The sequence below is a fragment of the Bubalus bubalis genome, chromosome 3, assembly GCF_019923935.1.
Source record: "Bubalus bubalis isolate 160015118507 breed Murrah chromosome 3, NDDB_SH_1, whole genome shotgun sequence".
Taxonomy (NCBI): domain Eukaryota; kingdom Metazoa; phylum Chordata; class Mammalia; order Artiodactyla; family Bovidae; genus Bubalus; species Bubalus bubalis.
The window spans coordinates 123,662,439-123,688,838 of record NC_059159.1 but is presented as its reverse complement, the minus strand read 5'-3'; the positions used below and the strand labels follow the sequence as shown (position 1 = coordinate 123,688,838).

The 26,400-nt window shown below is 40.7% G+C and overlaps 1 protein-coding gene across 1 annotated transcript in view; it reads right to left on the bottom strand.

The window, feature by feature from the left end:
- The window catches only part of FRMPD1 (FERM and PDZ domain containing 1), a 103,663-nt gene that overhangs the window by 13,944 nt on the left and 63,319 nt on the right, over positions 1-26,400 (bottom strand). The window contains exons 3-8 of the mRNA XM_044940049.2: positions 15,704-15,861; positions 14,757-14,859; positions 11,443-11,488; positions 7,891-7,998; positions 4,786-4,881; positions 258-383 (exon numbers count right to left, since the gene is read on the bottom strand). Of these exons, the coding sequence (XP_044795984.2) occupies positions 258-383; positions 4,786-4,881; positions 7,891-7,998; positions 11,443-11,488; positions 14,757-14,859; positions 15,704-15,861 (637 nt within the window). The remainder of the gene's footprint in view (positions 1-257; positions 384-4,785; positions 4,882-7,890; positions 7,999-11,442; positions 11,489-14,756; positions 14,860-15,703; positions 15,862-26,400) is intronic.

Sequence of the window (26,400 nt, the reverse complement as noted above, 5' to 3'; positions counted from 1 at the left end):
GAGCAAAAGATGGGGTCTAGTGGTTGCGTTACCTTGAGTAAATTACCTCACCTATCTAAGCCTCTTTCTCCTTGTCTGCAAAACGGAGGCCTGCCTAACTTTGTTTGCAAACCAGGCTGAGTGAGCTCTGTGTTGTCGGGGCACAAGGAAGCACATCAAGCCTGCAGATGCGCTGCACCCTGTACCCAGAGGCTGTGGCCGAGGCAGGCAGCTCACCCTGCCCAGATCTCCCCACTGGGAGCAGAGGCAGGAGGTACCTGCTGGATGAGCTCCTCCTCATGCAGCAGGTGCAGCCGGGAGACGTTGTACTGCTCCTCCAGGACCAGAGCAAAGTACTCTGTGCTTCGGATCGACAGCTTCTCCTTCACCGTGAGGATGATGTCCTGCGGGCACAGAGGCACAAGGGTCACCAAGGAGCGGGCCGGTCCTCATGTTCAGGCACAGAGTGGGGAGGACTCCCCTGACCTCCCCTCTGCTCCTCCGTGCTGCCAGGGAGAGAAAGGCCCGTGCTGGCTGGGTCCACTGCCAATACAGGAGGCTAATCTTGATGGGCCACATGTGGGACTTTTCATCACCCCTTCAGGGCCCTGTGCCCGCTGCTCCCTTCCCCTCAGGGCTCCAGTGCCCCCCGCATGGCCGCCCTCTCTGGCTTTACTTGGGAGGCTGAAGCTATCCCTTGGGGCCTTACGCCCCTCTTCAACGTCTCCAGATCCATCCTATCTCTGGAGTCCGCACTGTCAATTGCTTACCAGACATAATCCCAGCACCAGCCCTCTCTGCCACTGACGGAAATCAATCTTATGCCTCTGAACCTGTTTCTTCTTGTGAAATAGAGGATAACGATGCCCACTTAGAGGGGCTGATGGGGTGAGTCTAGCATCTAGCAGGTAAATACTGGGCCACCAGAACGGCCATGCCACACTCCCCTCGTTCACTACAGGGCCCCCTTGGCATCACAAGGTCTTTGCTGCCTCGGGGCATTCAAAGTGCTGTTTCCTCTGCCTGGCACACTCTTCCTGCACTCTTCCCAAGGCTACCTCTGGTCTCTGTATCTAAATGCGACTGTCCCTGTTATTCTGTCCCAGGGTCCTTCATCACTATGAGATCTTCTTCGATGACAGCACTGTTCTTCAGTAATAGACAGTACAGTGAAGTGAGTGGGCTCCAGACCTAGACTTCTATGCTGAATGGCAACATGGTCAGCTCCAGTGCAGGGTTCAGGGACAACAGACCAAGTTGGAAGAACTGATTTTGATGAGTTTCGGATATCTCAGTGTTCTCACCTGAAAAGTGAGACACTTGTCACCTTACAAGGTTACTGGGGGCATTAAGTGAGATAGCAAATAAGGAAGTGCCCAGGGAATGCCAGACATGGAATGACACTGAACAAATCTGTTCCTCCCTCCTATTCCTCCTCTGGGCTTGAACTTCCCAGGGCCAGACAGGCTTTCTCCAGCTTCTCTTCAGTCACGCTGAAGTAAGAATGGAATAGGGCATTTGGGGCAGCCCTAGGAACTGCCATTAAGGTATGACCTAAATCAAATCCCTTACGATTATACAGTGGAAGTGACAGATTCAAGGGATTAGATCTGATAGACAGAGTGCCTGAAGAACTATAGATGGAGGTTCATGATGTTGTACAGAAGGTGGTAGCCAAAACCATCCACAAGAAAAAGAAATGCAAACAAGACAAAATGGCTATCTGAGGAGGCCTTCCAAATAGCTGAGAAAAGAAGAGAAGTGAAAGGCAAAGGAGAAAAGGAAAGATATACCCAACTGAAGGCAGAGTTCCAAAGAATAGCAAGGAGAGATATAAAAAAGAAAGTCTTCCTAAGTGATCAATGCAAAGAAACAGAGTAAAACAATAAAATGGGAAAGACTAGAGATATTTTCAAGAAAATTAGAGATACCAAGAGAATATTTCATGCAAATATGTGCACAATAAAGGACAGAAATGGTATGGATCTAACAGAAGCAGAAGGTATTAAGAGGTGGCAACAATACACAGAAGAACTATACAAAAAGGATCTTAATGACCCAGATAACCACGATGGTGTGATCACTCACCTAGAGCCAGACTTCTTGGAGTGTGAAGTCAAGTGGCCGTAGGAAGCATCAGTACAAACAAAGCTAGCGGAGGTGATGGACTTCCAGCTGAGCTACTTCAAATACTAAAAGATGATTCTGTTAAAGTATGCACTCAAAATGCGAGCAAATATGGAAACCTCAGCAGTAGCCATAGGACTGGAAAAGATCAGTTTTCATTCCAATCCCAAAGAAAGGCAATGCCAAAGAATGTTCAAACTACCACACAATTACACTCATCTCATATGCTACAAAAGTAATGCTCAAAATTCTCCAAGCCATGTTTCAACAGTACATGAACCGTGAACTTCCAGTTCAAGCTGGATTTAGAAAAAGCAAAGGAACCAGAGATCGAATTGCCAATACCCGCTGGATCACCAAAACAGCAAGAGAATTCCAGAAAAACATCTACTTCTGTTTCATTGACTACACTAAAGCCTTTGACTGTGTGGATCTCAACAAACTGTGGAAAATTCTTCAAGAAATGGAAATACCACACCACCTTACCTGACTCCTGTGAAACCTGTATGCAGGTCAAGAAACAACAGTTAGAACTGCACATGGAACAATGGACTGGTTCAAAATTGGGAAAGAAATATGACAAGGCTGTATGTTGTCACCTTGCTTATTTAACTTATAAGCAGAGTACATCATGAGAAATGCCGGGCTGGACGAAACATAAGCTAGAATCAAGATTGCTGGGAGAAATATCAACAACCTCAGATATGCAGATGACACCACCCTTATGGCATAAACTTGAAGAGGAACTAAAGAGCCTTTTGGTGAAAGTGAAAGAGGAAAGTGAAAAAGCTCACTTAAAACTCACCATTCAAAAAACAAAGATCATGGCATCCAGTCCCATCACTTCATGGCAAATAGATAGGGAAACAATGGAAACAGTAACAGATTTTATTTCCTTGGGTTCCAAAATCACTGCAAATGTGATTGCAGCCATGAAATTAAAAGACACTTGCTCCTTGGAAGAAAAGCTATCACAAACCTAGACAGCATATTAAAAAGCAGACATTACTTTGCTGACAAAGGCCCATATAATCAAAGCTATGTAATCATGTATGTGTGTGAGAGTTGGACCATAAAGAAAGCTGAGTGCCAAAGAACTGATGCTTTTGAACTGTGGTGTTGGAAAAGACTCTTGAGAGTCCCTTGGACTCCAAGGAGATCCAACCAGTCCATCCTAAAGGAAATCAGTCCTGAATATTCATTGGAAGGACTGATGCTGAAGCTGAAACTCCAGTACTTTGGCCACCTGATGCGAAGAGTTGACTCATTTGAAAAGACCCTGATGCTAGGAAAGATTGAAGGCAGGAGGAAAAGGGAACAATAGAGAATGAGATGGTTGGATGGCATCACTGACGCAATGGACATGAGTTTGAGCAAGCTCCAGGAGTTGGCGATGGACAGGGAAGCCTGGCATACTGCAGCCCATGGGGTCGCAAAGTGTCAGACACAACTGAGCAACTGAACAACAATAGGAATTGCCAAAGGAAGGTGCCAGGGAACACTGGTGGTATGTGTGCATCATGTTTGCATGTGTGCACACAAGTGTGTGTGCAATATGTGTGTGTGTGTATCTTGTCCAGTACCTAGAGGCGTACCTACCCACCTGAACCTGCTCTTCTTCTAAAAACAGAGGAACTGGGCTCAGTGTTGACTCTTACATGGTTTCTAATGTTTGAACAAATTCTTTATTTGTTTCTTCCCTGGAGCCTGCCTCTAACACTATTTGCTCCCTTATTGAAAAACTATAGTGCTATCCCATATCGTCCATGGATAAAATCCCAATTCCACTGCCTGCCATGCAAGGCCATCCCTGCAGCCAGTGTGCACCCTCTCCCACTCCCTCTACAAGGAAACGGTCTCTGCTCCAATCCCATGGGATGGTTTACTACCTCCTAAGCGATGCCTGTCTTACTGGCTCTCTGCCTTGTTCATGGGACGTCTTCAGCCTGATTTACATCCTCTGACCCCTCTACAGCTGTGCCCCCACCTGCCCTTGATGAATTCTTGTCACCCTTCAAAGCCTAGCTCAGGTCCAGCTTCTCAGCAAAGCCTTCTCTGACATCCTGACGGGATGAGACAGAGGGCTCCTTCTCTTGTATGCTAAGCATGCCCCTCGGCCCTCTCTTTACAGCCCTTCCTTCATCCTGCCCTGGACTGTTGGGAGCTCCTTGGATGTCCATTTTCCCTCAACTAGACTGCAAGCTAGGGGGACAGAGACCACTTTCTACCTCTCTCTGTATCACCCGCCTCAGAGTGCCTCCTTTGTGGGAACGTAATTAAATTTAATTCAAACTGACTTTCATCCAGAACAGAATTCCCAGGGGCCTGGACCTGCCCTGATACCTTGCCTGGGTTTTTTAGTGACTCTGGCCTTTTGGGAAGCAGGTGGAGCCCCATACAAGAGGCAGGAAATCCCAGTGGTTAATGGGGAAGGCTAATGAGTTGTATTGGGTACTTCATCTCTTTGAACCCTGATTCCCTCCCCTGTAAGAGGGTGATTAAAATAGCAGCTTGCTGGGTGTTTGTGCAATGAACTGAGATGACACAGTGCGTGGCTAACTGCAGGTGCTCAGACCATGGGATTGTGAGATCGCCGAGGCAGCTGCTAGCAAGATGCCCGGGGGTCCTGGGAGCCAGCAAATTCTCACCAGAAAGAGAGTCAAGTTTACTCCAAATTACCTTCACAGTCGTGTGTGCCTCAAACTTGAAAGCTTTGGTCTGTCCATTCTCCAGGTACAACTTGAGCACGTTGGGCATACACAGCAGAGAATTACCCTGGAAGACACAAAAGCAGTGTCAAAACTATCCCTCCCTGTTCCTGGGTGTGAGAGAGCCTGTTTCCCTGGCCCTGCCTTGGTGTGGAGAGCAGGATTCTCCCCAACTTCCTCACCACATTGTAGGCTGACTCTTGACATTCAGAGATTTCTGCAAGGGAGGAGGCCTACGCCACATAGATACAGGCTTTGTTCCAGGGCCAGCCACAAGAACTGTTCGACAGGAGGGAGGAGGGTGAAGAGTGAGCCCTGCCACGGGCATGCTGATGGCATTGCGCAGGCATGTATGATATCATGCGCTGACACGTCACTGCTCATTGCCACCTACAGCAAATCAAGTGACAAGCATGCCCACTGCCCCAAATGGGCCTTTCTGAGATTCTCTCACTGTGCCTTGTAGGCTTGGGTGAAATGGGGGGCAGAAAGCTCCCTGAGAGTCCCCTCAACATTTCACTGCCGCATTCTCTGTAGTAAAGCATCACCAAAAGGCAGAGGGCTGCTTTCCACCTCTTGTTGTTGCTCAGTTGTTCAGCTGTGTCTGACTCTTTGAGACCCCATGGACTGCAGAATACCAGGCTCCCCTGTCCTTCACCATCTCCCAGAATTTGCTCAAACTCATGTCCATTGAATTGGTGATGCCATCCAACCATCTCATCCCCTGTCACCTCCTTCTCCTCCTGCCCTCAATCTTTCCCAGCATCAGGGTATTTTCCAGTGAGTCAGCTGTTTACACCAAGTAGCCTCTACTCACTCCAACTATCACTCTGGATTCATGGGACCCCTTGAGGGGTTCTGCCATTCTTGGAGGGCTTTTAGGGAGGGAAGCACAGGACTGGTCTGTGATTGGTGACCCCAGGCCAGCCAAAATTCCTGAGGCAGAGCAGGGCAAGGGAATCATTCCCTTTGGGTTTGGAGAAACCCTTAGGGCTGGCTCTCATAAAAAGTGACTTCTGAGTGTTGAGCTGTCAACAAAGAAGTGGCTGGTGCCCTCCAGAACCTGTAAGAGATTCTAGAGTCTCCAGGATTTGAGCTACAACTGCCCCCCAGCTCTCATCTCTGGAAGCCCACCTAGGTTAGAAGCTTATCACCTATTTTCAGAAAACTGACAGTCTTTTTCAGTTAAGAATTTTGTATCTTCTAAATATAAGGGCATTTGTATCTTTTAAGCAAGACACATTCATCACTCTATATAACTTTTTTTTTTGAAAGCCAGAGTACTTTTATGGAAGAAAAGGCATATGTTCATACCCCAGGGCCCGTTCACACTCAACCAGGGATGAGGGATTTTAAACCCTTCACTCTGCTGTCATCTCCTGACTCTGGTTTTAGGTATTTAGAAATCTTAATCTTTGGATTTTCCAAGTATGACTGCTTTCCTTGATCCTTGTGATTTACAAAAAAATACATTCATAACATCACCACATAACTAACACTATTTATTTTTCTCTAAGGCGTCTTCCAATTTTTATCTATACCTGTAAATAGCTCTCAGAGAACTGCACTAATAGATTATGCACAATTCTATGTGTATTTTTACTCAATGCATATATACTTCTTCATGTGAGTTTAATGTTTATAACTTTAATGGACTTATAAATATTCTATTGAGTTGAAACATCAGAATTTCTTTAACCATTTCTCTGCCTAAGCATTTAACATTTTCCCAAAAATTTTTGTGATATATATATATATATGCAAAAGATATTTTTAAATACATGGATTTTTGCATTTAAATTATTTTATAGAAATAAATTAATAAGAATGTGATCCTTGGACCATTTTTATGGTATTCATTAACTTTTTTTCTACTCCCAAAGATTAAACCAATTTAGAAAGCCACCAATTAGTACATGAATGCAGCTACTTTCTCAGTATCAGGGCTTATATTTTCCTTTTTTGTGCTAATTTACTAATAATAAAGTGGCAGTATTTTCCTTTGCATTTCTTTAATGGCTAGCAAATTTAAGAATATTTGAAGTGTTGGTTTCCTTAAGTCAGGCAGAGAAAAATGATACTGTATGATATCACTTATGTGTAGAATCTAAAAAGTAAAACAAACTAGTGAATATAACAAAAAGAGACAGACTCACAGATATAGAGAATAAACTACTGGTTATCAATAGGGTGAAGGAAGAGGGGAGGGGCGTGGTAGGGGTAGGGCATTAAGAGGTACAAAGTATTGTATATAAAATAAATAAGCTACAGATATATTGTATAGGACATGGAATATAGCTGATATTTTATAATAACTATAAATGCAGTATATAACCTTTAACAATTGTTAGCCACAATGCTGAAACCTGAAACTTATATATCAACTATACCTCAATGATTAAAAAAAAAATCCAAACATGGTTTTTCATTTCAGATTCTTCTAGGGTCAGTCTTGTCTCCTGAACCCCCATATTCAATCACATCAATCCTGGGTATTCCATATCAAAAAGGACTAGACAGCATATTATAGTGGAAAACAGAAAAACTAAAGTCACACAGACCTATTCTCCTGTATTTCCTAGCTGTATGATCTCAAAAGTTAATTCTCTTAACCTCTTTAAGCTTCTGTTTCTTCTTTGTTAAAATATCTTCCCTTACAGGGTATGGTGATGATGAAGGACTATGTATACCCAAGATGTTTTGATTCACGTATCAGAGATTCAGTAGAAGATAGGGTCTTTTAAAAAAGCAACCCCTGCCACCATCTCTACTATCAATGTATCACCTTCAGAGGCAGTACTAAGAAGATTCAGAATGAGAGGTGAATAACTGGAACATGTTGAAATTTCAACCCAGAAAAATGGAGTCTCAGAAAGACACAGTCACACCCAGTGTGTCTCTCCCTGTCCACGGTTTGTAGGCACCTTACTGAGCGAGCATAGAGCCTCCAGCGAGCCCACTACACTCCCACTTTGTCCCCTCCGTGCTGTGGATTCCAGCGTCTCCAGGAGACAGTGCCAGGAGGCAGCTTGCCTGCTTCATGAACAGCCATTGCCGCCCCCGACCAGTGCCACACCTGGCTGTGTCCACTGACGAGCACTTCCTCCGCAAAGTGCACCTTCACGGGGTTGGTCTTCAGCCTGGCTCGCTTCTCTTCTGTCAGGAAGGAGGACTTGGGGACTCCCTGCAAAACATTAACATGACGCTGTTTAGAACAGGACTTTCAAAAAAGCCATGTACATCTTCTCATTTCTTAAAAGCAAAAGCTCTGACAGCTGCTGAGAACTCAATTAAAACCACAAAAAAGGATGATATCCAATTAAAGATCTCTTTTCATAAAATTTAGAGATCTCAACCAAATATGTCTTGTGTGTCTGAGAAAAGCTAAAGCTTTAACACATTGGCCCAAGGCTGTGGTATGATGAAGACAAAGAGAGTTGGCCTGTGAACAGAGAGACCTGAATTCTAACCCAACTTCAGCTACTCAACAGTTCTGAGAACTACCTTAAACACAAATTATTATGGAAGAAAACCAGTTGTGAGTGTGTGTGTGTGTACATTTCCCTCTTTGGCCTCCAGTCTTCTTTTCTGCGCAATAGGGGAGTTGGACCAGGAGGTAAAAACAGCATAATGCTAACGAGCATAGGTTCCAGAGTCTAACTACCTGGAAAAATCCCAGCTCTACCGATTTCTGAATGTGAGACCATGGGTGTGTGAGGTCATAGTGTCCTCATCTGTAAAAGGGATATTACCAATATATCTATCTTGTAGGATTTTCTTTTGGCAAAAATTAAATAAGACAAATATTAGCATTCATATTCTAATAAATAATTAATGTAATGCTTATTATATTAATAAATAATTAATAGAAATACAGATATAGACAATTAAACCAAAATATATTTTGATCATAAAACTGTATGTTCTAGAGAAGCAGTCATTAATATTCCAACTTTGGATATTATAATTCCTAATCAATTTCAAATCATTTGAGGATTCTAAGAATCCACTCAGACAAAAATGAGTATTCTTGTTGAAGTAAAATATATATGACATGTGTCTTGTGATCCTATCACTTCTGGTGAGAGGCCTGAGTGGGCTAGACAATCTTCAGGGCGTTTCTCAGGGCCTCTGGGACCATCAGCTGGGCTGGTATCAGCTTTCCCTGCAGGACCTCTAAAGTACAGTATTCACACTCCTCTCTTCTGGGGAACCTCATACTGGATCATGCTAATTTTCCTCTCTTTATACTTTTTATGTTTTAAAAGGAGGCAGCTATATGCTGTTTCCCTCTCTCCTTACTTAACAAGTGCTACCTTCTGCTTTCATTTCTTGGAAATAGAGTAGGAAAAGAACTACCTAATTAAAATTCAGATGTTCTCCATTGAGATGATAATCAGCTAGATGAAAAGAATCTCTCAACACCTGCATGACTATTTATAGCAATTAGCTTTCAGCCTGGAGAATCTCAGGGATGGGGGAGCCTGGTGGGCTGCCGTCTATAGGGGTCGCACAGAGTTGGACATGACTGAAGCGACTTAGTAGCAGCAGCAGCAGCAGCAGCAGCAATACTGCTTTTTATGTATTGGTTTCACATTATTCCATAGATAAATTCTTCTATTTAAAATAGAAGAATCTCCATTTATGTGTGTGTAAAACACTTGGTCTGTCATATTTATGGCAAACTTCCTAGTTCTATTTAGGTGAGTTTATTTCCTGTTCTATTTCCAGGAAACAAACAAAAAAGATAACACTTGTTAAATAAGGAGAAGAGACAATTTCTTTGCACATAATCAAAGAGCTGTCTGTTCTACTGTACTTCCTCCCACTCCCTATGTGCTTAGGAATTCCTTCTGCAACTTACGACCAAATAGATGCCCTTCCATATTGTTGACATTTCTATGATTTGTTTTTTATATTTAAATTTTTAACACTAAATGGTGTGGGATTAGACTTATTTTTTCCAAATACCTAAAGAAATGTCCCAGTACAATTTCTTGAATGATCATCTTTTCTCCCATTGATTTGGGATGCCATATTTATTATATACCAAATTCTTATACTAGTATCTATTCTTGGACTTTCTATTTGATTAGATTGGTATATCCAACATTTCATCAATATCATATTGTTTTAATTATTGCAGCTTTATTAGTTTTAAAATCTTGTATCTCAAGGCCATCCTCATTATCCTTTTCAAAAAAAAGATTTTCTTGATAAGTCTCACCTTGACATACATTGTCAAAATCCAAATAAAATTCCTACAGGGAGTTTGAACTTGCTTTAAGCATATACATTAATATGAGAAAATCTGATGTGTTAATAGTCTTCCTATCAAAGAATATAACATGTATCTCCTCTTTATTAAAAAAAATATTTTATTTCCTCCAGTATTACTCTAGTTTCCTTCACATAAGGCCCACATAGTTCTTTTCCTTCAAGTTCTTCAATTTTTTTACTTTTTCCTGTAAAGAACTAGCCCTTGGATTTACCAACTTTCTAATTTTTCTGTGTTCCCAAAGCATCATTTAGATTTAAATTTTTATCATTTTCTTTAATGTGCTTTATACTTATTTTATTAGTCTTTCTTTATGCTTCTGGCACTGAGTATTCTCCTGACCTGTTTTCTTTTTTCTTGTTAAATAATGAAATCACTTTTAAGGTTACAAATTTTACTCTGAGTATAGCTCAACTGTATATAATAAGTTCTAAGAAGTAGAGCTTTAAATTTTAATTATTTTCTAGCTAGTATATAATGATAATTTTTAATTTTCCATTTGATTCCATCTTTACTTAGGAAATTGCATTTTTATTCCAAATGACTGGGTGGTGTTAAGCTTTTGATAGTTATCAATTTGTGCTTTATTGTATTTTAGAGAAGACACTTACACAGTTGCTTTGAGAAATTTAGCTTTTGGGTAGCCTGATATGGGATCAATTAGATTAGATTATTAAATGCATTATTAAAATTCTCTATGCCCCTATTTATATTTTTTTCTCTATTAGTGACCAAGGGCTGAGAAGTATGTACTAAGGTCTCTCAGAATGAGAATTTTCTGTCAACTTTTCCTCCTTGGTAATTTTCTCTTACAATTTGATTATGCACTTTTCCCTCTACCACATACAAAAGGCTCTTGGATGTGTGGTGGTTTAGGATGGCTGTTGCTGCCCTGGGCATCATCTGTTTCTTGTCCTGTGCCTTGCCTTGTGGCTGACAGAACACGCTCACATCCAACACCTCACTGGGTCCTCATAACACCCATTAGATAGATGGGGCAGTTATTGTCCTCATCTCTGTTTTACAAAATTCAAAACTGAAACTAAGGGACCTCTGCACAGTGATGCCACTCAGATTTGTCTTGAAACTCTGAGCTTGGTGCCCTTGTCACCTGCATAATCACAGGCCTGTCTCCTTCGCTAGACCATGAGTTCTCGAAGCCTGGACCCACATATGAGTTCTCCATAATACGAGCACATATGTGGTCTTCAAGCAACACTGACTGCCTGACAGCTTCTCTGATGCCCTTTGCCTTCCCCGTTTATTCTCTGAGGAATATTCTGCTGGTGGTACAGGGTCTTGGGGCCAAGAAGGGTGCAACTAACACACAAGACATAGAAAGAGCTTTACCGATGTGCAGCGAACAACCGTGATTGAAAGAGAATCTTCAGCTTCCCTGAAAAAAAAAGAATAAACAAAAAAGGTGTCATTGTCCTGGGTGATACATGAGGGTACATGTGTGGGGTTGGGGGCATCAAAGAGACTGGTAGAATTACAAAGCAGCTGCTCTTGCCTCAGCAAAATTGAGAAGGACATTGAGAAAGCAGTGATCTGTGAAAGAACTTAAGTTGTCCCAAATGCCACTGTGACCTTAAGAAAGTCTTCAGATACTTGTCTCTACCATCTTGTCTATACCTACAGCCACTAAATGAAGTTACTTAGCCTTTATTTAGTCTGTATGATGGAAGACTCATCTAGTTGCTATGACCACTAGCTAGGTTTATGTCCAAAATATTTTTGAAGAGAAAACAGTAACACAGATAACTTAGGTTGCTATTTCAGAAAACTTGGCTAAATATCCATGAAACAGAATAAAAGAATGTGGATAACACTTATCAGATTAAAGCCAATCAGTTTATGGTGTTTGAGCAAATAAAGTCAGTGTAATGAGCACAATCATGTAATCAAATAGTAGACATTTTTGTTTTGTTATAATCTCTTAGGTTCCAAAGGTGATCAAATCAACTAGATAAGCACCAAACTTCAACTTTTTTGAGGATAGAACTGAACAACTGATTCATGTTTTCCTTTTCCTTTTTCATTGCTACATAGAAAAACAAATACATTTGATTTCTTGCAATATGAAATTGAGGCCTATTTCTGCCCGTGTGTTACTGCCTCAAACAGATAAACTCAACCCAAGGTTTCTAAGGGTCTGGAGACTGCCTCTTACCCATTTTATGTAAGAATAGGTCTTTTCCAAGAGAATTCACAGCAAACCAATGCCCAAGAGCTCTCAGAAGGAGAGTTTGGCCTCATAGATAATTGGAGGAATTAGAGATTTTGCTGGTTTTTTGTTTGCTTGGTTGTTTTCCTTTTGTAAATGGCACTGACACTGGGAACTCTGCTACAAAAGTAAGCAGTCCCAGCATTCCCACACAAGGCATGTAGCTGAGAGTGCAGGGGCAAGCAAACATTAGGTCACATCCCTGCTCAGCAGTCTTCGGTGGCTCCTCCTGCCAGAAGGAGAATAACTTGCTGTGTCAGCACCAAGACCCTCCATCATCCTCTGGACCTCACTTGTCAGAACTTTGTCTAGGCATCCGGTGCCTTAGACATACTGAACCATTCAGCACACCCAACTCCCCAGCCAATGGCGCCTCCTGATCACTTTACTTGGTCTGCCCTTCACCTCCATCTTTGAGGCACAAATTCTGCCCAGCATTTAAGGTAGAATTTGGTCAGCTGAAATACTTCTGGACTCTTCTATATTTTGTCAAACCACAACTTCCTCACAAGTTGGAGGACTCTCCAGCGTTTACGACCCCTTTCCCCTGTTTAGCTCTCTTTTTTAAATTAATTAATTAACTTATTTATTATTTCTGGCTCTGCTGGATCTTCATTGCTGCCCATGGGCTTTCTCTAGTTGCGGTGTGAGAGGAATACTCTCCAGTTGCAGTGCGTGGGCTTCTCATTGCGATGGCGTCTCTTGTTGCTGAGCACAGGCTGAGGCACACAGGCTTCAGTAGTTGTGGCACAAAGGATCTAGTGCGCAGGCTCAGAGTGGGCTTAGCCACTCTGTGACACATGGGATCTTCCCTGATCAGGGATCAAATTCACGTCCCCTTTGTAAGGCGGACTTTCAACCAATGGACCACCGGGGAAGTCCTCCCCTACTTCTCCGGATGCACTCTCTGCCCTCCATCTCAGTGGGGTTTATATGACTTATATCTGCACTATGAGCCTAAGTATCGGGGAGTAGAGTCCGTTCCCCTAGAGGGTTCCTTGCCCAGTGAATCGATCTGAGTTCAATGTTACCTAAACATCCAAATTCTAGTCTACTGTTTTAAATTGTGAATACTTTTTCATTTATTAGTCAGACTTCGATCTAACTTGGCAGAGATATTAGTGGCACTGAAAATGTAAAACCCATTTGCTGGACTTGAGAAATTCTTTGAGAAAATCACCCAATAATTGGGAAAGCAAACTTCACGATTTCCATAACCATATTTCATTTTTAAAACTGAAATCATCAAATCCTTTTCCTGGCTGCCCAACCCACTCACCTTAGCCTGGCAATCCTATTTTCTACACTTTGATGGAATCTCTGTAAATCTTACACTGTGTGTGTTTCTCCACAGTGAGACTGTGGGCTTCCTGAGGGTAGAGACTGCATCTGCATTTCCATTTTCTTTCTCTGACTTTGCTATTATTGCCTGTTACTCAGTGTGTGCTGCACATGACAGGCCCTCAGAGAGGAAAACCACCACTCACCAAAAGGCACAAACTCAAGTACAAACTTGATGTATCTTCAAGGTGGCTTTGCTCTATTTCTCATTTCCCTTTATTTTATTAAAGTCATTCAAACAGAGTTGGGTGGAAGTTTTAAAAGCCAAAGCCTGCATCGACCTATAGAACGTCCGTCAGGCCTCCTCACTCCTGTCACTGATTTCCTCTGTCTTAAGACGAGGGTCACCAGCTGTCAGTGCCAACCTCGTTCACTTGTTTCATTGAGCACCTGCTGTATGCCTGGTCTCAAGGTGATCACAGTCAAGGCAGAAAGTGAGGCATTCACAAAGATCACCATGACACCAGGTAGAAGGTGGTGAGTGCTGTATCAATGGAGCTACATATATATCAAGCAGGCTATACCAAGAAGAATTAGGAAGAGATATTAAAAGTGTTAAAGAACAACAAGTAGATTTAGTATCGGTTTAGTCCAATCTTTGCCATATGTTACAACAGCCCTACGCATCCATAAGGGATAAAAGTGTTAGTTCCTTAGTCATGTCTGACTCTTTGTGACCCCCACAGACTGTAGCCCACGAGGCTCCTCTGTCCATGGAATTCTCCAGGCAAGAATATTGGAGTGGGGAGTCATTTCTTTCTTCAGGGAATCTTTAACAACACTATATTGTACATCCTTAAGGGGTAGGGCCTATGTATCATTCATAATTACATTCCCCACAGCACCTAGCACAGTGTTTTGGGCATTGCAGGGGGCTGATGAATATAGGACCCATGCCTCCTAATCTCATTTATAAGCAGGTGAAAGGGAGCAGGGAGGAACCGAGATGGAATTCTAAAACGAGGCTATTGTTGCTGCTTTAAAGGAGCCTGGACCTAACTTAAATCACAGCGGATCAGCTATGCCCTTTCTGTCACTCATTCCTGCTGTGTAATAATCTGTGCAACTCTATGGATGATGGAAGCCAATTTAGTACCTCAGAATATTGACTGCTCGTTCATAGGAAAGGTCTTCAGCAGGCACATCATTCATCTGGAGGATCTGATCACCAGGGAAAAGTTTACCGTGAGCAGAGCCCCCTGTTGGAGAGAAAAGAAATACCTGGTGCTCATGCCAGGAGGGCCCAGACCCAGTGTCATAGCCACTCAGCTGAATGGCAGCCTGATCCAGTCTCCGGGATACCAGCTCATCCCCACCCCTACCCAGACTTGGGCTCACCTGGATCTCAGTTTCCCTGTTTACAAATCTTGGATAACATACCTACCATCCATCACCTTCAAGGGATGTTAGGAGACTATCCAAGGAAAGAGGACTAGCAGAAGAAATCCCCTGAATCAACAGAGCCAGCCAACAAATCTACTACATTCATCTCTAAAGAAATCTGGGTGTGTGTGTGTGTGTGTAAATTCAGATTAATAGATTTTAACTGGTCCCAGATCTCACATCAATACATAACTGAAGAATGAAAACAAACACTGGACATTCCCAGCCTACTCCTCTTCCCCAATACAGCCTATATTTTACAGAGACTCAAGTGAAAACAAATCAATAATTTCTATTACTGTCTGACCAGAAATTCTCCCCAGCTCAGAGCATGCAGGGTTCAGAGAAGAGGGCCTGCTGATCCCAAAACTGTCACTGTTCCTGAGACTGGCCAGGGGGCCATGGATGGGCAAAGCCTCAGCTGAGGCCAGTGGACCTGCAAAGCAGATCAGCAAGTGCACTGGGGCTCCTCTTCCCTGTACCATAGGAAAGTGCAAAGCCCCAGGCAGAATTAGGTCAAAATTAGATGTGCCCTTTCTAACTTCCTGGGCACAAATGCATTTTCTGCATTATGTTACAGCACAGAGATATGGGAAGAGAGCTGGGGATAATCCCCCACAAGAAGCCCAAGTCCTTTCTTGTTTCCCAATCAGCCCCTACCTGCTGTGACGGACACCACTGTGAGGGGAAGGCCCTCGGAGATGTGAAATCCAAAGTCCTGGAGGAGGGTGTCTTTGTCTATTTTCACTGTGTGTTTCACAGGGATGATGGTCTGGGTTGGGACCCCGGGGGGCCCATCAGCTGTGGCAACTTTAGCCCTGGAAGAGAAGCAGTGTGTAAAAGAGACAGCGAGGGGAGTCTAGTGGGTGGCACAAACCAGGTCAGCCTCAAACATCCTGGAGAAGGAAGATGGAGAGCTGAGTGGACACTAACTCTCCTCTTGAGAGAAAGAAGACACAAACACCAGCAAATAAAACAGCAGGACTCAGCACCATGCTCTGAAAGACAAGTCACAAAGTGCTGTGAGTGTGCAAAGAAGAGGCGGAGCAGTTTAAACTTTGTGGGGCTAGGGGAGAAGGAATCAGGCAAGTATTTGCTACCTGGAAGAAATGGCATCTGAGAGATTTCAAGGGTATATCTACCCAAACCAAATCCTGGCACGACGAAGATATTCAATAACTGCTGCTGAGTGGATGGATGCATGGATGGATAGATTGATGGATCCATGGATGGATGGATGGATGGACAGACAGGCAACCCAGGCAGGGGGCACTGCCTCAGTAGAGGTACAAAAGAGGAAAAACATGGACTGTGAGTAGGAGCAAGCAGTTGCTCAGTTTGGATGTCTGATGATGACTAATTTTTTATAGGTGAATTGTTTCTTTGGTGATCTTTTCTTTTTTTGCTTTATGATGAATGCTGCTTCCCCTTCAACGTTGTATCTATGAGGATTCCAATATAAAATCCTAGAGAGCACAGAGTCCCTCTATATTAATTGTTAAAAATACGTGTGTTTTCAGTATATCTAAAAGCAGATAAGTTGAAAGTTGTATCTTCTATCTCTCAATATCACAAAGGGAATTTACAAGCTACTTTTTATTTGTGACAAATGTTTTTTGTCTTTATAAGGGTCAGTGGTTCTTTCTGAGGAAGGTCATATAGTGAGAGATAAGGTGTTTATTGTCATTGTACACAACAGAAATGTGGAGGAGTAACAGCTTCCTTGGGGCTCTGCAGTTAAGGTTTTTCATTTATTCTCATCCATTTACCAAATACTGTCAGGAACTCTTCCTAATGCAATAGGACCTCACTTATCTGAAAATCACCTCTCTGTCATTTATAATCATCTGAAGTTTCAACAAGGACCAGGAAACATATTTTTTAAAACTGCCTCAAAGAACCAACATGCATGTGACAAGTCCAAGCACAAAGCCATATTATGCACATTACCCATAAAGGAGTTCCCTTAGGAACAAAGAAAGGATTTCTCCCAGGCAAGCACATGGGTAGTACTGAGAAGTATTAGAAGCCAGACCTAACAAGAGAGAAGAGACAGAAAACTCTATAATTTATACTGAATAAAACCATAGGTTTTCCTGATTAAAAAAGAAAAACTTTAAAGCTTTGAGAGGGCCTCTCTAAATAAAATAAATAATATAGTACACTGAAAAACAAAAACCAACATTTGTGTTCCTTTGAAAAAGCAACAGGAAGGACACCCTAGACACTACTCCTATTTAAGTGGCAGGAGAAATGCCTGGAATAGTTATTGGAGAAGGAAAAATGATAAGAGGAGTAATAAGCATACCTTTTTTTTTTCTCAAACAAATGACGATCTACACTGAGAAAATGATCCACAAAAAAGAATTGCTAGTACTTAAAAAATAAGTTTAGTGGAGTTTCAGGATAAATACATAAAACACAGCCACAAAAACCATCCTACAATCCATTAAAGACAGAACAGCTGAATGTGTATCAGGAACTAGGTTTTCTTAAAAAGTTGACGTAATAACAGAAGACACAAGTAATACTGATGCTGGATTCCTGGTTGGGAAGATTACAGATTCAACAATGAACTGGATGAAAATATAAATTCGATGGAACACTGGTTCAAAAGCCTTCCAGATTAAAAAAAAAAATCTAATAAATTGATGACAGTAAGAGTAGCAGTAACAACAACAATAATCACTTGCAACATTCATTGAGCACTAACTATGTACCAGGCAGTGAGCTAATTCATTTTCATGCTCCTATCAGAGGCCAGCAATGATCAAAACTACCTGGTCTTTACCAATGAAAGTGAATAGAAATTCCAGAATGTCTTTTAAAATATTATGTGGCTAGCCAGAAATACGGAGAAGGCAATGGCACCCCACTCCAGTACTTTTGCCTGGAAAATCCCATGGGCGGAGGAGCCTGATAGACTGCAGTCCATGGGGTCGCTAGAGTCGGACACGACTGAGCGACTTCACTTTCACTTTTCACTTTCATGCACTGGAGAAGGAAATGGCAACCCACTCCAGTGTTCCGGCCTGGAGAATCCCAGGGACAGGGGAGCCTGGTGGGCTGCCATCTATGGGGTCGCACAGAGTCGGACACGACTGAAGTGACTTAGCAGCAGCAGCAGCAGCCAGAAATAATTCAACATGGTGACAAAATCATCACACTGTGGTACTAAACATTATACAAAGTATTAAATTTCAAAAAGGTCAAAAAAGAGAATTATAAAAACTGGAAATAAATGTGGACCCTTTGTGCCAGCTCTGGAGAGGAGATACATTTCTAAGGATTGGAGAATTAAAGATAGGCATAAGATATAAGGGGGATGGTTTGAATGTGAAATTTCAATAACCAATACATCAGATCAGATCAGTCGCTGAGTCGTGTCCGACTCTTTGCGACCCCATGAATCATAGCACGCCAGGCCTCCCTGTCCATCACCAACTCCTGGAGTTCACTCAGACCCACGTCCATCGAGTCAGTAATGCCATCCAGCCATCTCGTCCTCTGTCGTCCCCTTCTCCTCTTGCCCCCAATCCCTCCCAGCATCAGAGTCTTTTCCAATGAGTCAACTCTTCGCAGGAGGTGGCCAAAGTACTGGAGTTTCAGCTTTAGCATCATTCCTTCCAAAGAAATCCCAGATTCAACTAAATAAAAAATTGGATAACTACATAGAAAAGCACAAAGAGAAATTTAAGTGCAAAAAAGCTTTTAACTTCTTCTTCTTATAAACAAAAATTAACTCAAAACAGATCACAGATCTAAATACAAGAGCTAAAATTATACAACTCTTAGTAGAAAATATAAGAATATCCCTTTGTGACTTCGGTGTCATTTTAGATATGACACTAAAAGCACAAGCAACAAATGAAAACATAAATAAACTGAACTTCACAATTGAAAATTTTGTGCTTCAAAGGACACCACTGAAAAAGTGAAAAGGCAATGCCCAAAATAGGAGAAAATATTTGCAAACTATATATCTAATGGGACTTCCCCGGTGGCTCAGACAGTAAAACAAACTGTCTGTGATGCAGGAGACGGCTTCAATCTCTGGGATGGGAAGATCGGCTAGAGAAGGGACTGACTACCCACTCCAGTATTCTTGCCTGGAGAATTCCATGGGAAGCCTGGCAGGCTACAGTCCATGGGGTTGCAAAGAGTAAGATAAGGACCTGGTATCTAGAATATATAAAGAATTTTTATAATACAGTTAAACAAAAAAGACAAACAACCCAAATAAAAATTGGGTGAAGGATTTGAATAGACATTTCACCAAAGAAAATACACAGTCAATAAGGACATGAAAAAATTATTAGCAGTTATGGAAATACAAATCAAAACCAAAGGGACATACCACTTTACACCCACTAGAATGGCTATAATCAAAAAGATAGATCAAGTGCTGACGTGGAGAAAAACGAAACCTCATATAGTCTTGCAATTCCTTAACAGACTAAACACTGAATGACCCAGCAATTCCACTCCTAGGCATACATCCAAGAAAACTGAAAAGCATATGTCCACACAAAATTTGCAGGCAAGTGTTTGTAACAACATTACTTATAATAGCTCCAAAGTGGAACCAATCTAAGTCTACCTCAACTAAGGACAAAAACAATATTCTATAGCAGAGTATTATTCAGAAATACAAAGGAATGAAATACTGATATGCACTATAACATGGATAAACCTTGAACACATCATACTAAATGAAAGAAGTCAGTCACAAAAGACCACATACTGTATGATTCCATTCATGTGCTATGTCCAGACTAGATAAATCTATAGAGACAGAAAGTAGATTAGTGATAGCTTAGTGATAGCCTAGGGCTGGGGAAGGAGGGTTTAGAAAGGAAATAGAGAGTAACTGCTAATACATTCAGAGTTTCTTGTTGGGGTGATGAAATTTTCCAAAATTTATTGTGGTGGTGGTCTCACATTCCTGTGAAAACACTAAAAATCAGTGAGTTGTGCATTTTAAGTGAATGAATTGCATGGTATGCAACATATAGATAGAGCTGTTGGAAATTAGTAAATCAACTTATAAAATCCTGGAGGGAAAAAGCTTACACTAAAAATATATGCAGAATGGACATAAAAACATGCAGTAAATACCCAGACTTCACATCCTCAAAGCAAGTGAGTGGAAAACTCACACATGAAGAAATAAAGCTTGTAAATAACAGAAAATGTACAACTCTGGTGATTAAAGAAGAACAACTGAATGGACTACAGAGAACTATTACATGTCACTAAAGCACCATATAGGAATAAAAATAATAAAGTCCAACATGTGTGGGCCCTGGGATTTAAGGGGGACCATATAAATTGGCTGCTTACTCTCTTTGGAAAGTCATCAGGGAAATTATAATATGAATTTAAAATTTGATCCTTTTCTTTGACCTTCTGTTACCATTTGGAATAACATTCCTCAAAGTAATATGCATCCCCCTAAAATATAAAACACTGTTTGCACTAGACTATGAGTTCCTAGAAGACAAACATTCCCTTGTATCATAAAGCCCTAGAACAGAGTATGAGCTCAAAACACCCTGGCAATTGTGTATTCAAAAATATTTACCATAGCTTTATTTATAATAGTTGAAAAAATTGAACCATCCAACAGAGAATAGATCAAGGCATAGTAAGGAATTGCCCCAAGACTCTACAAAAATGAAGGGCCACAAGCCTGTGAAACTTAGACATACATGGAAATATAGCTTAGAAAATACTCTTCCAAACTGCCCAAACCCCCTTGTGTGGATTATTCTGCCCCTACAACTCCCCATCACCTACAGGATAAAAGTTAAACTCCTCAACCTTACCCTCTTGGTCTTTTGTCTTTAGGTCTCAGGTCCCAGACAACATTCTCCACCCACTCTCCTTCCCAGGCCTTCTCTCCAGCCTAACCTTTCCTGCTGCACCAGTTTTACATTTGGGCTTCAGTTCATGCAGCTGCCTCACAGGAAACTGTGAGGCCAATCAAAATCCAGCTCAAATGCTACCTCTTCCAAAAATGCTCCTCTGATTTCCTAGCTAGACATAAGTTCACTCATCTCTGAGCCCTTCTGGCCTTGAGCACCTCAACTGTCAGTGACAGCTATTTGATTCCTTATATCATCACCCCACATAGAGTGCAAATTCTCAGAATTCAGGAACCATTTTTTACCCACCTCTGTATTTCTCACTATATCGAGTGAAGAACTTTGCCCACAGAAAGCATCTCTATTTATTAGGTGAATATATGAGCAAAATACTGAATATAGAGAGCATGATACAAAATAGTACACCTAATATGATTAGCAAAGGTGGAAATGTATATATAGCCACTAATAAATAGCAGTAAATTTGAATATGACAGACTTCAATGTTTGTCATTTGTCCTGTAAGTTTGCTTAATTTGATATACAGCGCAGCCTTTTGACTATGAGTCCTAATCAGGACCCATCTTCTCCATATCCCAGAGCTCAATAAATGGTATCTGGAGAACAGTGATCAGTTGCTAAAGACACACTCCTGGAAGTAATCTTTGACTTTACCCTGCTCTCACCCCTAGTATCCTATCAGTCATGACTTCAAAACCCTCTAAAGATGTCTATTTCTCTCTGTCTCCATGACCACCATTCTATTTCAGGACCTTGTCACCTGTCCTACAGACAGATTTCTCTAAGTGTCTCCTCACTGGTCTTCCCACTTTTCGTTCTTTTTAAAAAAAATATATCTATTTATTTGGCTGTGCCAGGTCTTCATTGCAGCATGCAGAATCGTTTAGATGTGGCATGTGAACTCTTAGTTGCAGCATGTGTGATCTAGTTCCCTGATCGGTGATTGAATCCAGGCCCCCTGAATTGCAAGCATAAAGTCTTAGCCACTGGACCACCAAGGAAGTCCCTCCCCACTTTTCATTCTTGTCTCACCTAAATGACTCTCCATCCAGCAAGTAGATTGATATTATATTAATAAGTGCAATCCTGCTCATATGTCTGCCCTGAATGAATGACTTAATCCAAAAACCTTAGTATGGCTTAATACAGCCCCTGCTCGCCACTGAAGCCTCTACAACCAAGCCATTCACTCTCTCAGTATTTTTGTTCTAGCCAGACAAGTCCCTTTGGAGTTCCTCAAACACACAAGGTCTTCCTTCTGCCTAGAATATCCCCTAGCCCTTGACACAGCTCTCAAAACACCCCACCATACACTTCACCTGCACAGCTCCTACTCAATCTTCTGTTTTTGGTGGAAATACCCCTCTCCCTCTGCTGAACCTGTACACAAAACTGTACATCAATTTTTGAAACATATCATATTTGTAATGACCAGTGTGAAGTCTCTTGTCCTTTCTAGACAATAGCTCATATAGTACAATCGTGTCTTTCTTGCCCCCATGTGCTGAATTCAATGCTAGGCATAGAGTAAGGCTTAATAAATGTTTACAAGACTAAAGAAAAATACAAACCTTACCACGTGGTTAGAACAGAATTCATTTGGATGCTTTTCAAGTGAGTAGTCTTCATTTATCTGACTTTTCCATTTGGAAGGGTGTGCTCCCCAACAATGGTAGACAAACGAGGCCCTGCTGTGTTGATTAATCCCTGGGCAGTGTCAGGAGCTTTGGCCCAAAGTCTGGATTTGACATTTTCCCCGAAGGCCACATCTAGGCTTTTGTTTGGAAAGGGATTGCTTAAAAACAGGACAAAGCCATAGTCTCTCCTCGAAAAGAATGTTCGACAGGGAACTGAAGGAAATGATCTCTGCAGCAAAATTTCCTCCTCTGAAGAATCTTATAAACATCAAACTAAACGCTGACAATCCAAAAGCCTCTGTCTGCTGCCTTTGTAATGGTTTTAAATCACAAATCTGAGATCATTCCTGTGGTTTTACATCGGAACAGCATAAGACCTGGCGACACTAATAGAAATTTTATCAGATAACTGGATCCTAAGGTAGAACTGGAAAACACATGTTAAATTTATCATGAAAATAGCTTCATTCTATATTTTATGGGTTATAAATTCACATTGAGCTGATCAATAACCCCAAGAAGAAAAAAAATACCAGATGGAGACAGATTAGGCTTCAAATATTCTCTGGCTTTTTATCTGCTCTCTAATAGGCTGTGAAATATATTTGCCCCTATCTTGTAACAACAAAGAATTCACCTCTGACTTCCAGCAGGATGTGGAGAAACTATTTTGAATCTGTGTTTAAACACTGTATTATGTTCAGCTTGAGTGATTTTAAAAGTGAACGTCTGGTATAAACTGGATTTTTAATCTAAAGTTTATTCAAAGAAAGAAGAAATAGAGGGAGTGGCCTGTTTCAGAAAGAAATTTCTCTTGTCATAATCACAGGACTAGGCTTGTGGCTGTGATAGTTTCTAGAGACCACTGAATGTATATCTTGTGTGTACAGTGCTATATGGCAAAAGCTTACAGCTGAGAGGAGAAAGTATTCCATTGCTACTTTAAAAAAGAGGTTCAGAAGACAAGGGTGACCCTACAGACACAGCACAGGAACTTTCTAACCTGTTCTCTTAAAATCTTTCCCTTTTGTCCATGGTCAAATAGCAATAAAAAACTGGTACCTGAAATGGTCTTTCTACACCATTAGGAGTATTAGAAAGGTCAAAAACACCATTCCTATAACTAGTAAACAGACTATGGTTATAATGAACCAGCAAATTTAGAAGGAGGGAAAAACCAATAGCCAAGACTTCTGACACAGAGATGCCATGATGCATGTTTGCACATTTGTGAATACATATGCCTGTGTGTACATGTGTGTGTGCATATGTGTATTCATTAAACATACATGTGTGCACATTAGATTAATACTAATACACACTAATATTAAGATTAAATATAAATTGAAAGAAATCTTTTTAAGCTTTGAAGTTTATAAAACCAAGCACCAAGAAGAAAGCATGAAATTCATCAAACTCCTTAGATTTTTTTAAGTCTTGACCTATAAAACCAACATTTCTAGATTACACATAAGAGAATTCAGTAAATCTTACACAAAATTGTTTCAATCATACAATAAAATTATTCTAAAGCTCACATGGAAAAGGCAGATAAGAATATAAAATGGCAAATGAAGAGAACAAAAGTCTAGTTTAACAGACAATAAATATAAATAGTTTTAATACAGGTGTGTGAAAGAAGGCAGTTAGGTCAATTAAACAGAATAGCTAGCCTAGGAAGAGATACAAGTTTTCACCCACAGACACAGGAATTTCATATATGATAAAATGAGACCATAAGTCAGTGAAGAAAGGAAAGGTTACTCACAGTTAATGGTGATGCAAACACTACTTATTTTGGAAAAAAACAAGCTAGATCTTTATTTCACAGCCTGTACTAAAATAAACACCAAAGTAAAAACTTAAATATAAAATATCTTAAACTATCAAATTGAAAATTAATTAATTAATTATTGGGTAAGGATTTTCTAAGCTTTGAACCAATCAAAGAAATCAAGAGATTATCATTTAACTATATAAAAATCAAAAATTGTAGGTATAAAAAAATGGTATAATTAAGCAAAAAACTATTCTATAACATGTCCTTCTCATCTCATTTTATCACCTCCCTAGTTATAGAAAGTGGTAAAGAAGGTGACAATTTAGTACAAAGTAAAATGGTTAAAAATTAGTTTATAATGTAATGTCACTATGTTATAGCTTTTATTAAGTGGTTTGTATTACACTATTTTTACAGAAATTCAAAACATGCCACAGAGACTATTTGAGGGGGTTAGCTATTTCTAAAAGAGCACTGACACTGTAAATGTTATTTTTATATTGGAATGTGAAATCAAGTGGTAAAATAGCAGTCATCTTAATAATATCTGAGTAATTTTGCATTTCTACAATTATTGGTATCACTAAGCTTCCACCCTACCCAAGCACGCACACACACACATTCAAACTGAGTGCCACTATCTGAATTTGACTAGGGATTGTCCACTCATTTAAAATTGAAGAAATCAAAGTAACTTTGAAAGTTGACACTCTTCCCCAGAAAAAACCATTTTAAGATGACTTATAAAGCTCTAATATTACCCAAGTTCATAAAAATTATAAATTTGTTTAATAATGTTTGGAAATGGAAATTGTTATTTTTGACTAATTTCTTCCTAGACAGTTCAATTAGTGTTGGAGATAAAATTTAACTTTATGGGAAAAATGGCAATTATAATTAAGTAAGTACAACCAGCTAAAATGAGTAGAAGCTTTTAAAGGTCTGAAAAGATAGCAAGATTGTTGAAAGATGCATGTAAACTTATGACTGCAGATTAATTTCTGTTTCCTTTTCTCTGGACTATAAAAAACACTTCAATGAATTTTTTTCATTTCTTGACCTGGCTGTCAGGAAATGCAGAGCCAATGTTAGTACTCAAATGCTAAATCCTACATCTAATTGGTTTTCTATTCTATCTATAGAATTTCCAGTCTTTATTTAAAAGTTTTTATGCATTTTAAAACTGTTAATCATCAAAAATTCCATTTGGAAGAAGAAACAATGCAAAATTTAGATATATTTTAAATAAATAAAAATAAGTAATATAGTCCCTGACTGTGAAAGCCCTTAATCAATAAAAATTTATTGAATATCTACTTCATACTATGTATGCATTCTTCTAGGGCTGAAGATACTTTTTAGACAAGATAGTTATGGTCTTTGGTCTTATATGTGGCAGGAGGGTTGGGGGAGAAGAGTCATATATTAAGCAGGCAGGGGGTTAGGCAAAGAACAAGCAAACAAATGGATATATTGTTATAAACTGTGGCAAGGAAGTAGGAGGAACAAGATGAAGACATGAAACCAGGATGAGATTGTAAAGGGACTTGTAGGCTATGGCATGGTGGCAGGTGGTCACTGAATGGTTTGGGATGGGGTGGAGCCAGAAGCGAGCATGTGGGACAGGAGCAGTGTGTATTTTGAAAAGCTTACTATGGCTTCAGGGTGGAGCAGAGAAAGAGTGAGTGACTATGGCAATGCCCTCTTGGGACAGAGAGGTGGACAGAGTGGAGATATGTTTGAGGATGAACTGACAAAAGTTGCTGATGGGGTAGATACAGAGTATGAGAGAGAGGAAAATTCAGGATGACTCACAGGTCTCTTGGTTAAGCAATTCTGTGGAAGGTGGTACCATTTACTCTACTTCAGGAAAACAAATTATGCTTTTCAATTCTTGACCATTTTCAACTAATCTGAAGACAGAAGAACCCAGCTTGAATCAAGGTTGCAGGATTAGAGATGAGAAACAATTTCAATAAGACTACATGTGATTTATCCTGCTGCTGCTGCTGCTGCTAAGTCGCTTCAGTCGTGTCCGACTCTGTGCGACCC